Below are 11,922 nucleotides of genomic sequence, written 5' to 3'. Positions count from 1 at the left end.
CTGCCGTGAGTCACTGGCGACGGCGTAGGCTGCAGTCCCTGTGGCAGTCGGTTGCCATGGGCTACCATGTGTAGCCAGCAGCCAGCTTGAGCAGCCAGCCGCCGCAGTGAGCGGCCGTCCAGAAGCCGGCGACTGATCTTCCTCTCCAGGGAAGAGCGCAATGATGGTGCCAACTTGGGCAAGTGAAGCAACGTCCTCCACAACTAGATTGAAGAACAAATCGACAGCAACTTGTCTGTTCCCCTTCCCCAATCCCCCAGCACTGTTCCCATCCCCCCAATTCCCCAATAAAAATCTTTAAAAAAAAAAAAAGAAACAGACCTTGTTAGAACTCCAGAAAGCTCCTTATGCCCCCTCTGGTCATTCCTCCCTGTCCCCCGAACCAGTGGGCAGAGACACGCCTGCATTGACTTTGGAGGGAAAAAGAAGCTTGTTCTAGACTAGACCTGGATTTTGGTGCTAAGGTTGGGGGTGTTATGGTGACATAGGCTATTGCAGGGGTCTGTAAACTTTTGAGACGAAAGAGCTGCCAGGGGTCAACAAACTGCGGCTTGTGAGCCACAGGTTCTGAAGTAAAATTGAAAATGAAAATAAAACTATCATAGTTTCATTTATAAAAATTTTTAAGGATATTACTCACATAATGGTGATTATGTAAAAATATATTTATGGCTCTTGAATAATTTTTAAATTGTTGTGAGGGACAGGATTGGCTCTTCCAGGGGTCGGCAAACTTTTGAGATGGAACATACCCTAAGAGCTGCATGTGGCTCGCAAGCTTCAGTTTGCCGACCCTTGGGCTATTGCATCACATGGCCACCTCCTTAGAGATGTCTGACTTTACATAGAATGTGCTGAAGTATCTGCAGGCAGATTTCTTGGGTATTGGATGGTCTGCCTGAAGACACTCCCTCACCTTAAGTGACTTCCTTTCTTCATCCATTCCTGTGTGCCTGCAATATGCTAGGCCCTCAGCCTAAGTGACAGTCTGTCAGAGGGGTAGTCAGGTCTACAAGCCCCTGTGGTTCTGTGTGTGGGTGCACAGTGGGAGGCTCAAGTGGCTGTGCAGTGATCCAGAGGGTGAGGAAGAGGGTGTGTCAGGTAAGCTTTCTAGAGGGGTTGAGTTTTAAACAGAGAGTCTGTAAGGAGCAGTTGGCGAGGCCAAAAATGAGGGAACAGTACTTCAGGCAGCAAAAACATTATATCAAAAGGCACTGAGATCATGTTCTAAAAGTTAATTAGGCAACAAACACTTATTGAACAGCCAATTTAAGCGATGTTTAGAATGAGGAGAGACATTTGCCTTCATTTACAATATTCTAATCTACAAGCTATAAATGCTTTACAATGGAGGGGAAGGGTTGCTTTGGAAATTGTTGTGGCCTTGGAAAACAGAATAACCTGAAAATAATGAATGACACTGGGTATTTCTTTTTGAGGTGCACAGTGAGTGTCAGCCGGAGACCCAGAACACCTGGCAGGGTCAGGTATCATCTGCTGTCGGCATGGAGCTCTGATTAATATATTGGGTTGTCGGAAAAGTCATGACGCATGTTTGCAACACATGGCACTAGTTCCTTTTTGGAAGCGCTAGAGTCATTCGCATCTATGTTATTGCTATGTCATTTGACAGCTGACAGTTCTAGCTTCATTCTAAAAAAAAAAAAATGAACGATTTGGTTGAGTTTTGGAGATTTTATAAGAAGTTGAAGATGGAAGACCAAACTGCATTTTTGCCATATTTTACTGTTTTACTTCCATAAAGGGAAGAACATTCGTCAAGCTTTTGAAAAGTTGCATAAAGTTTACGATGACTGCTCTACAAGAACGTCAGTGCCAACGATGGTTCATGAAATTCCATACTGGTGATTTTGATCTCAACGACGCTCCTTGGTCAGGGAGGCCCACCGAGGTTGATGACGACAAAATAAAAGCATTGATCGAGTCAAACCCATGTTACACGACACAAGAGATTACAGAAACATTGAACATCCATCATTCAAGCATTCACGATCACCTGAAGAAGCTGGGATACGTAAGCAAGCTCGATATTTGGGTTCCGCATGAACTCAGAGTCATTTGACGGCGCATATAAACATATGTGATATGCTTATTAAACGTGACGAAAATGATCCTTTTTTGAAGCGACTGATAACTGATGATGAGAAGTGGATTGTTTACAACAATGTGGTGTGCAAACGGTCTTGGTTCCGATGTGATTATTTGCCTCAAATGACATCAAAAGTAGACATTCATCAGAGGAAGGTTATGCTCTCAGTATGGTGGGATTTTAAAGGTGTCGTGTTTTTCGAGCTTCTACCAAGGAACCAAGCAATTAATTCGAATGTGTACTGTCAGCAATTGGACAGTTTGAACTAATCCATCATCCAGAAATGTCCAGAGCTTATTAATTGTAAAGGAGTTGTGTTCCATCGTGACTGTGCGAGACCACACACAAGTTTCACCTGTCAAAAATTATTGGGGGGGAAAAAATTATTCGATCTTGGATGGGATGTGTTGCCATCTCCACCGTATTCGCCTAACCTTGTGTTGTCAGACTTCCACTTGTTTCGCTGTCTTCCAAACTCCTTGCATGGTATAACGTTCAATTCAGATGAGGCTGTAAATCAGCACCTTGTTCAATTTTTTGCAAATAAAGACAGGTTCTTCTATGAACGAGGAATTATGAAGCTCACTGAAAGATGGCAAAATGTTATCGAACAAAACGGGCAATATATCATTGATTGATCTTTGTTCTTTATATAAATAAATGACCTTTGAAAAATGTAGACAAAAAAATGTTATGACTTTTCCGACAACCCAGTGGTTACCTTGCTTAAGTCTGAGAGTGTTGGGAGGAGTGTAGTGAGGCATAGGCAGTTGCTGCTGTTGTTCGGGTTCAGAGGCTGAATCAGAGGCTGACACTAAGTTTCACCCCCTTGGAGGTGTAGCAGATGTCTGAAGCCATTTTGAGAATTACAGCTTCTCTGTTTAGTTCTAGATTTAAACCTAGAAAGTCCCTTTGAAAAGCTGACATAAAATTGTTTTTCTGCATTTTACATTTTTTCTGCAGTTTACATTTGTGTTTATAGTGCTTTTCTCCGCAGGATGAAAACCTTGAATGTACATCGGTAAAGTTGACTTGTTAATTCTTGTGACATGAAAGTTTTGTTAAGGAGCAAGAGAGAGAATTCTGCCTCTTACCAGGGCTCGTCTGCCATCTCTTCCAGGGCTGCGGATAAAGGAGACCAAGGAGGTTTATGAAGGCGAAGTCACAGAGCTAACTCCGTGTGAGACAGAGAATCCCATGGGGGGGTATGGCAAAACCATTAGCCATGTAATCATAGGACTCAAAACAGCCAAAGGAACCAAACAATTGAAAGTGAGTACATGTTTGTGGATTCATCTCTTGCCTCAGAATCTCTCAGCACTGTGGCCTTGGGCAGGCAGTATAACCTCTCTGTCCTGTTTCCTTGTCTGTGCACTGTGGCCAATGATCATCACAGGGCTGTTTGAGGATGTTATGTGGATAAAGCAGTACCAAGTATAGGGCCAGTACACAGGAGGATCAATAAAGGTAGCTCTTACTTTTCTTATTTATTCCTAGGAAATTGTGTATGTTAAAATGTGAGCTGTGTGGTTAGTCGAGTCTACCTTCTGCCATCCTGTATCCCATGTTATGACCATTTGTCAGAGACCCTGGGCTTCTCTCTGAACCTGGGCGTTAATTTTTCAGCTGTAATGCTCATGCTCACAGAAAGCAAGAGCATTAAGTAATCTGGTAAGAGTTGTAGAATGGATGATGGATGGACTTCCAAGGGACCGAACACAGAATCCTGACTGCAGTTCCTTAACATGTGTCAGAGCCTAGAAACCTGGAGTAGCTTCAGTGGTTTGTTCTGCTCAGGCCAGGACTTCATGGAGAAGCCATAGTGCCGGCACTGTGGAAGGCCCTGGATGGCACCCCCTGAGCCCCCTGTCCTGTAAACCTTGAGGGTGCCGGCAGCAGGGGCACCTGCGGCGGGGGGGGACATTTGGAGTCAAAGTCCGAAGGGGAATCCTGGCTCTGCTGCTGATAGCTCTGTGGCCTTTGGCAAGTGACTTTATCTCTAAGCAGTAGTTTCTTTATCTGTTAAATGGGAATAAAAGTTACCTATCTCAGAGTTCTTTTAAGGATAAAAGTTGTAGCTTTGGATGCGGTGCCTAGTTACCTAAAACAAGGTGGCTGTTGATGTCATTGTGAGAGCCTTCAGTTAGAGATATGGGCCAATATGGATTATAGGCTTTGCTTTATTAATAATAAATAATGTTAGCATCATAGCTCTCATTTATTGTGCCAGGCCCTGGCAAAGTGCATCAACAAATATTTCCATTGTTGTTCACAACTTTGTGTGTGTGTGTGTGTGTGTGTGTGTGTGTGTATGTGTGTGTGTAATTTCCCACAGATAAAGGAACTGAGGCTCATAAAGAGGGTAAGCAGTTATCCTAGGGTCATACAGCTGGTTACTTGGTAGAGTAGCCTCCAACTTGCTGTGTGACCTTTGGAAGTCATTTGAGCTCTCTGGGCCTCTATTTTCCCATATGTAAACTGCGGTAGATTGACTGCAGTGTATGATATAATTTCCCCATCTTTGCTCCCCCCTGTGATTTTATGGTTCTTTGATTCTATGAGGTGGTTTCTTGGTCACTACTTTATGGAGATCATAAAAATGTCTCTTTTTCAAAGGGCCATTTTTCTTTTTCCTAATAGGGTTTTCATCTTAGGAGCATGCCTGTGCAAATCACTCTTTTAAACTTGCCCCTCATGTATCCTGTTTGGTATTAATTAGATTTCGTTGTAGGATCTGCCACCTTCCCAGTAATTACGTCTTCAAACAATTCATTTGGGAAATTAACCTATATAAAAATGCTTGAAGCAAAAAAAAAGTATACTCCAATGTATAGGATAGGTAAAATGAGGCATGCAGTTTAGATTTCAGTTATCCATAAGGCTGCTTTGCACGGTTTCTTCCAAAATAAGTACTTCTAGCTATTTTGAGCATATGTATAAGATATTTGGATAGACGGAGCTCAAATACTTGGTGGGTATTTAAATGTGAAGGAGAATACCATGCTTGCCATCAGTATGGAGTGCCTCCCTCATCCCAGGTCCTGTGTCAGGGGCTTACCAGCCACTATCCCTCCTGCTCATGGCAGTGCTCCAGGAGGCCATCAGGCATCACCCAGCCAGTGAGGCAGAGCTCAGGGCTTTGTTCTTCTGGTTACCATTTGCAGCAGCTTTATTGAGATATAATTTTCAATAAAACTCACCCATTTTTAGCGTACAACTCAAGGAATTTAACTCTATTTACAGAGCTGTACAACCATCACCACCATCCAGTTTTAGAACATTTTTATCACCCCAAAAGAAACCTCATGCCCATTTACAGTAGCTTCCCTTTCCCACCTGTAGCCTTTGGCAATCACTAATCTTCTTTCTGTTTCTATATATTTGCCTTTTCTGAACATTTCATACAAATGGAATCATACAATATGTGTTCTTTTGTGTCTGGTTTCTTTCACCGAGTCTTGGGTTTTTACTCTTTAATTTTGTTTGTGACAAAGCCCAAGTTTTTTTCACATTATAAAATGTGAAGTTTAACTAAGAGAAACTTATTTCTGAATACTGACTTACAAAAGATGCTGTCCTAGAATATCGATCTCCAAGGGTAGTTGGAATCTGGATGATCTCGAGAAAAGCAACAGTTCCCAAAATGTGCTACTTTCCTGGAGATATAAACAGGCAGGCCCAAGGGAATAAACACTGGAATTTGAATCAAAAGGCTTGGGAAAGATCCTGGTTTATGTTTCCCTTTGAATTTTACATATCTATGATCACCCTGGGTGCTGTTATATAGATGAGGAAACTGAGGCTCAGAGAGCCTTGTCTAAAATCATAGGCCCACAGAATGCCAGCCACAAAGAAAAAGCAGGCTTTGGCTTCAGTTGCAGAAAGTTCCTCCCCTACCTTAGGTGAGAAATGGGAAAGACTGAAATGGGGACAGCAGTCTCTAAAAGGCTGTTGGGGCCTGTGGTCCCATGGACAGTGAGGCCACCTACAAGTAGTCCGAGCCATATTGGTCAGTTTGCAACCTTAGGAGTGAAGGGAAGAAGGAGACTAGATCTCCGCTGCCGCCCCTCTGCCCTGCACGTGGGTACACTCACTCTCCTTCTTTCTCTCTAGGACACTAAAACCCCCAAAGCCAGTCTCACACATCCTAATATACACGCACATGCACACACACACAAATACACTCTTTGCATACAGTCATTAGCTACTTCAAGTCTCTTATGGAAAGATATTTTACAGTATGTCAGAAATAAATATAATATGTATTACAGGTCTCTGATTTACTTTTTTTTTTTTTTTTTAATTTTAAGCTGGACCCCAGCATTTTTGAAAGTTTGCAAAAAGAACGAGTAGAGGCTGGAGATGTGATTTACATTGAAGCCAACAGTGGAGCCGTGAAGGTAATGCTGTGATTTGTTTGCCATGAGGAGACCCAGGTGATCAGGAAATTGCTTGCTTCAGGGGGTATGCGGTGTCCTGTACAATGCTGATGGAAGGTCAGCAGTTGCCCTTATATGTTTATAAAGTTTGCTTTCCCTTTATCTTTATTCTAAAACAGTCTGTTAAAAAAATACTACAACACCTGTCTAGAGGGAGAGTACATGGTGAGAAAGCAAAACAACTGTAGTCACTTTCAAATTGAAATGCGCAGTGTATTTAATCTTCCTTTTATCTCTTTGGTATTTTCTTCCCAAGATCTATGCATGTGGAAAGGAATGCAGCATTAGTTGGCATTCTTTCTATATCTGATTTTCAGTGTCCTGTACAGTGTTCCTCACTGTTTAATGGATGAGCATAATACTTCATATCATACGATAAATCACCCACCTACAAAAGAGTCTGAACAGCTCCCTCCGTCTCCAGTTAATCTACTGGATTTGCCCTTTATCAGGAATTGCATACAGTTAAAAGAGAGGAGGAAAAAGGTTCTTGAAGAAAGTATCAGGTGTTTTTCAACTGGGTTTTTGGAGACCAGTGATGAGCAGATAGCTTCCTTCTCTTGGCAGCAGGGGAGTGGGGCATATTTGGAGTTTGTCAAGTAGGCTGTCAGGGCCACACTTGGGAATTGAGACTTTTATCTCACTTAGCAATGTGCCATTTGGGGACTTGGCAGTGAAAACTCACCAGGCACTTAGGTTTCTCTTCTTTTGCAGAGGCAGGGCAGGTGTGATACCTATGCCACAGAATTCGACCTTGAAGCTGAAGAGTATGTCCCCTTGCCAAAGGGGGATGTGCACAAGAAGAAAGAAATCATCCAGGATGTGACCTTGCATGACTTGGACGTGGCCAATGCTCGGCCCCAGGTACTGCCTTTATACCAGCATGACCTGGCACACAAACCTTTTGCATGTGCATGGAAGCTCTGGGAGTAAATTGTCAGTCTTGCTACTGTTTCTCAGGGCAGCCAGTCCTTTTCTATCTGTAATATTCAGCAATTAACAGCTACATGAGCTACGAGGGACTCCTTTGTTCTAATTCAAATGCTCTAGTCACAGATGATTTCATGTGTATTGTTCCTTATTCCAGCCAAGCTGTTGGGCCTGAGCTAGGCAGCTTCTTGTGTGGCTTTTCTCCAGCAGCAGCGGGCTCACACCTGGGACTCTCTGGGTGTTAATGGTGGGAGGGCAGGAGTGTTCTTTGAGCCTTTTCTTGCAGGATTTCAGAAAGCCTGACAAAGCTGTCTTTGCCCTGCTGAGCAAAATCCCCAGTTTTATAACTTGGAACAGATTGTAGCTGCTCTTCATTGCTGAGTAGAAGATGGATACTTATGCTTTGACTAATAAAATGTGAGAAAGTACAGTATGACTTTATGACATCTCTGGAAAATGTGTGATTTAAAAAACCCAAATCTTCCTTGCTGGCAGTCTTTCATTTGGTTTCCTCTTCATCAAAGAGAGGCCACCTCTTCACTAGCAGGGAGTAGGCTTTCTAACTTGAAATTGGATCCTTGGGTGTTTTATCCCTTGGAGCCTTGGCCAAGAAATTGCTAAAGAATCATCTTGGACCAACAGGTCTCCTCTGCTTGTGGAATGGCTCTCCCCAAGCCAACCTCCTGGGAGCCTGTGACTTGGAAAGAATGCTGGGCTGAGAAGAAGTTAGGGATTGTGTTGCTCCAACACTACTGAGCTTGGCTAGTTAGTTGCTTTGGGTCTCCGGGTTTTCTGTGACTTAAGGCTCTCTGATTTTGAGTTTCCTCTTGTGTGAAATGGGCATAATAGTTCCTGCCTGCAGGGCTGTTTGGAGGATTAGGTGTTGTAATTACTCAGGAAACTCAGGAAACATTTGCTACCTTTTACTCTTGAACATTCAGAGAGCACCTCTGTGTCCCAGGACCTGGTAACCAACAGGTGATCATCAAATGCTTGGTAAATGACAAAACAGCAGCCTTCTCTTGCTGATTGCACCACGAGGAGCTGGCGGGCAGAATGCAGGCAGGTGGTGAGCCTGTTAGGAGTCTGCTATTATGCAGGGGCAGGTTCACAAGACTCTTAGCAGCTCCAGGTCAGGACTACGTTAATGTGACTGTGTAGCCAAGTCTAGTGCGAGGAGACATGGGAACATTATTAGATACACCCTTATACCTACTTTGATAGTCCATCTGTCCCCAAGGGAGCTGGAACATCAGGAGGGGATTAGGGGTCAGACGCCCCACAGAGGGTGTTTGACCTGAACTTTAGCGGATAACTGGGAGTTTCCCAAGAAAGAGAATGCAGTTCCTGGCAGATGGACTAGAATACGCAAAAGCATTTAGTCATAAAAGAGCTAGGGTGTTCAGGGAAGGGTTAAGAGTCCTTTCTGGCTTATCAAGGAATGTGGGGTTAGAAAAAGATATGGCTGGAGATGGAGGCTGGGCTAGGCGCCACAGAGCTTGTACTTCTGATGAAGGGATTTCATCTGATTCCTGCAGGTCAGGGGGATCCTCTTAAGAAGTCCTATGTTTAGAAGCTCCTCAAGCTTTCCAGTGGGGCTATCTAGGGTCTACACACCTCAGGACCCCATGTCAAGTTGACATTGGGAACTGGTGGGATGGAGGGTGGTGGTGGTAAGGCTTTTGCAGCTGCCTTAGAAAGCAAGACTGACTCTAAATCTTTTCTTTCATAGGGGGGACAAGACATCCTATCTATGATGGGCCAGTTAATGAAGCCAAAGAAGACAGAAATCACAGGTAAAAAAAAACAGCGAGGCCTGTGAGCCATAAGCAGAGCTGGGGGGCCCTGGATTTTGATATCCTTCCTGTCTCTGAGGCTCTGTGAGTGACTCCCCAAAGCTGAGGAAGTGCCTTGGGACAGGTTCTTTCTTCCTCTTCCTTCAGAGCCTGACTCTATCCTAATAATCTCTGGCTGGTTTAGATAGCCAACAGCACACCGTGTGTTCTCTGTTCCTGCATGCTAGCACACTTTTTTGACTGCATTCAATATCCTTGCATTCATCTTCAGAGATGGATGTCACTGTCTCTGGTTCCTTTGAGGTCCCAGAAATGTGGATTGTGTCACCCCATCTCTTCAGGATAGCTCCTACCAGAACACATCTAAGCACAATAAGCTCTGCTGCCTAGGTACTGAACCCTCCTCCCCTGCCAGAGCTCCCCAGCCCGCCCTGCTCAGCCTCCTGGGCACTTTGCAGAGCTTGGCAGGAATGTTGCTGCTCCCTTGACCTTTAGTTTACCCTTTTTCTCTTCCCAACTGGTACGTCCCTTTTTTTTTCCCCTGTTTACCACCTATAGCTTTGTCACATTAAAATGTTAAACATTAAAACATCTATTTTCTTTAAAATTTTAGCCAGTGGAGTGATCTGAGGTCTTTCTACTAGAATTGCCAAGAGCAGTTTCTGTATTTTAACATGATTTTGACTATGCACCCTTTTTTTGACCATCTCTGTCTCATAGCTTTGGTGGGAAATGCTGTATCAAATCTTCATTTTCTGTGTTTATGAGCAGCTTCCTCCTGATGATAGCACAGGAGCTGGTTTGGAAAATGACAACTGTGACCTTAGATGGGTTCTTTAACTTTTGAGAGGCTCATTCCTCTTAGAGCCCTGAGATTGGACCTTTCCTGAGAACCTTTTATTCCTCACGGGTTTTCTTCCAGAGAGGATTCTACATGCGACTTCTATTCATTCCTTCATTCCTTCGTCCAGGCACTTGACTGAATGTTAATTAAGCTTGTCATACAGGGCCAAAAGAAAGGTCATTTATCAGTGCAGAACAGGAAAATTTGCATATTGAAAATCATTTCATCCAGGGCTCCCAAACTCCAGTGTCTCTGGGAGTGGGCAGGGAGCTAAGTTTGGGTAGGAGTGAGTAATAAAGCTTGGTGGGGAGTGTGACTTAAAGTACATCTTGAGGGGGAGCTGCCAATCTTGTGACTTCTGGTGTGATTATACCTCCTTTCAGATGATGAAACTGAAGCCTGGAGTGGGGACATCACTTGCCTGGGGTCACATAGCTAGCAGTAAAACCATGCTCCAAATTTGGGTTTGGGTTGAATGCAGATGGAGGGAGAAGAGAAAAGGTGACCGATTTCCCCACCTGGTACTGACCTTGCCTGTGCTCCCTGGCTGTCTCGTAGATAAACTTCGAGGGGAGATTAACAAGGTGGTGAACAAATACATTGATCAGGGCATTGCTGAGCTGGTTCCAGGCGTGCTCTTCGTTGATGAGGTCCACATGCTGGACATCGAGTGCTTCACCTACCTGCACCGGGCCCTGGAGTCTTCTATTGCCCCCATCGTCATCTTTGCATCCAACCGCGGCAACTGTGTCATCAGGTAGAGTGGCTGCCTGCCAGCCATGAGGGTTTTCCACCTCCTATCTGGGTTCGTTTGTTCCTCGTGGATTACTTTAAACCCATTATGTCAGGAATTGGGAGGGGAAGTCATGTTTATTTTGAGACAGACATGCCAGGGTGGCTTGCCTTTAGTGGTAGTTCATGTGTCAGCCTCAATCTGTCATGGTCACCAAACTCAACAGCCACCCTGTTACTGAATATGAGGGCCTCCCATGGGGTTAGAGTGGGGTATGATTTTTGTCATGCAGTTGGAGTGGGCAAAGGGTAGGTCAGACAGGCTGGCCTTGGGTGATATTACATGTGAACTTTTATCCCCATACTAGCTCTGGGAGGTAAGTATTCTTGGCTTCACTTTTCAGATGAGGAACCAGTGGTGGCATAACTTGGTCCTGGTCATAAAGATAGGATGAGAGCCCAGGTCTTTCTGATAGTGAAACCTGTAGCAAAACCAGAATTTTCTTTCTATTTCAGACCTTCTTGGAGCCACATTGGTGCCTGCCCCCACCCCTTTAGGCCTGTCTTTGAAAAGGGGAGGTGTTGACATCTGGAAGGCAGATGCTTATATGATGCTCACCCTGTGGAGATGGTCCCAGGGCTGGGACAGGGGATTTGATTGAGGTTCTTTTTTCTCCTGAGCATTCTGTAGGCCTGTGAGTCCCCGAGAACACACCATCTTCCCAGCTTACAAGCCTAAGTGTCAGTATCCCATACTTCGTAGTTTTCTTGTTTTATTGGTTTTCTCTGTTCCTGTTTGAAAGTCGGGGCCTGATCCAAGCAGTGCTAAGGGTAATGAAGTGGGGTGGTGAGGAGCCCCTTTTCAAGCCCACAGCAGAGTAGTGAGGGGAACAGAGCCCTGGAGGTTGTGTGCTCCTGGCCGCAGGGGTGCTGGGAATCCAGAAAGAGACCCCAAGCCCCTTGACTGTCTTAGCACAGAGCTGGAGCCACACTGAGTCAGGAACTCAGATTGCTGATCCACCTAGACTTGCCTCTTGAATAGCGGTGTGTTACATTCAGTTTAATTGGTTC

The 11,922-nt window shown here is 44.4% G+C and overlaps 1 protein-coding gene across 1 annotated transcript in view; it reads left to right on the top strand.

Annotated features, from left to right (window-relative positions):
• The window catches only part of RUVBL1 (RuvB like AAA ATPase 1), a 55,792-nt gene that overhangs the window by 25,836 nt on the left and 18,034 nt on the right, over window positions 1–11,922 (top strand). Inside the window, exons 4-8 of the mRNA XM_019658675.1 lie at window positions 3,231–3,382; window positions 6,421–6,510; window positions 7,264–7,413; window positions 9,212–9,275; window positions 10,678–10,876. Of these exons, the coding sequence (XP_019514220.1) occupies window positions 3,231–3,382; window positions 6,421–6,510; window positions 7,264–7,413; window positions 9,212–9,275; window positions 10,678–10,876 (655 nt within the window). The remainder of the gene's footprint in view (window positions 1–3,230; window positions 3,383–6,420; window positions 6,511–7,263; window positions 7,414–9,211; window positions 9,276–10,677; window positions 10,877–11,922) is intronic.

The sequence above is a fragment of the Hipposideros armiger genome, unplaced genomic scaffold (assembly GCF_001890085.2).
Source record: "Hipposideros armiger isolate ML-2016 unplaced genomic scaffold, ASM189008v1 scaffold_286, whole genome shotgun sequence".
Classification (NCBI taxonomy): Eukaryota; Metazoa; Chordata; class Mammalia; order Chiroptera; family Hipposideridae; genus Hipposideros; species Hipposideros armiger.
Note: the sequence above shows the minus strand (reverse complement) of the source record. Positions and strands in the feature narration are given on the sequence as shown.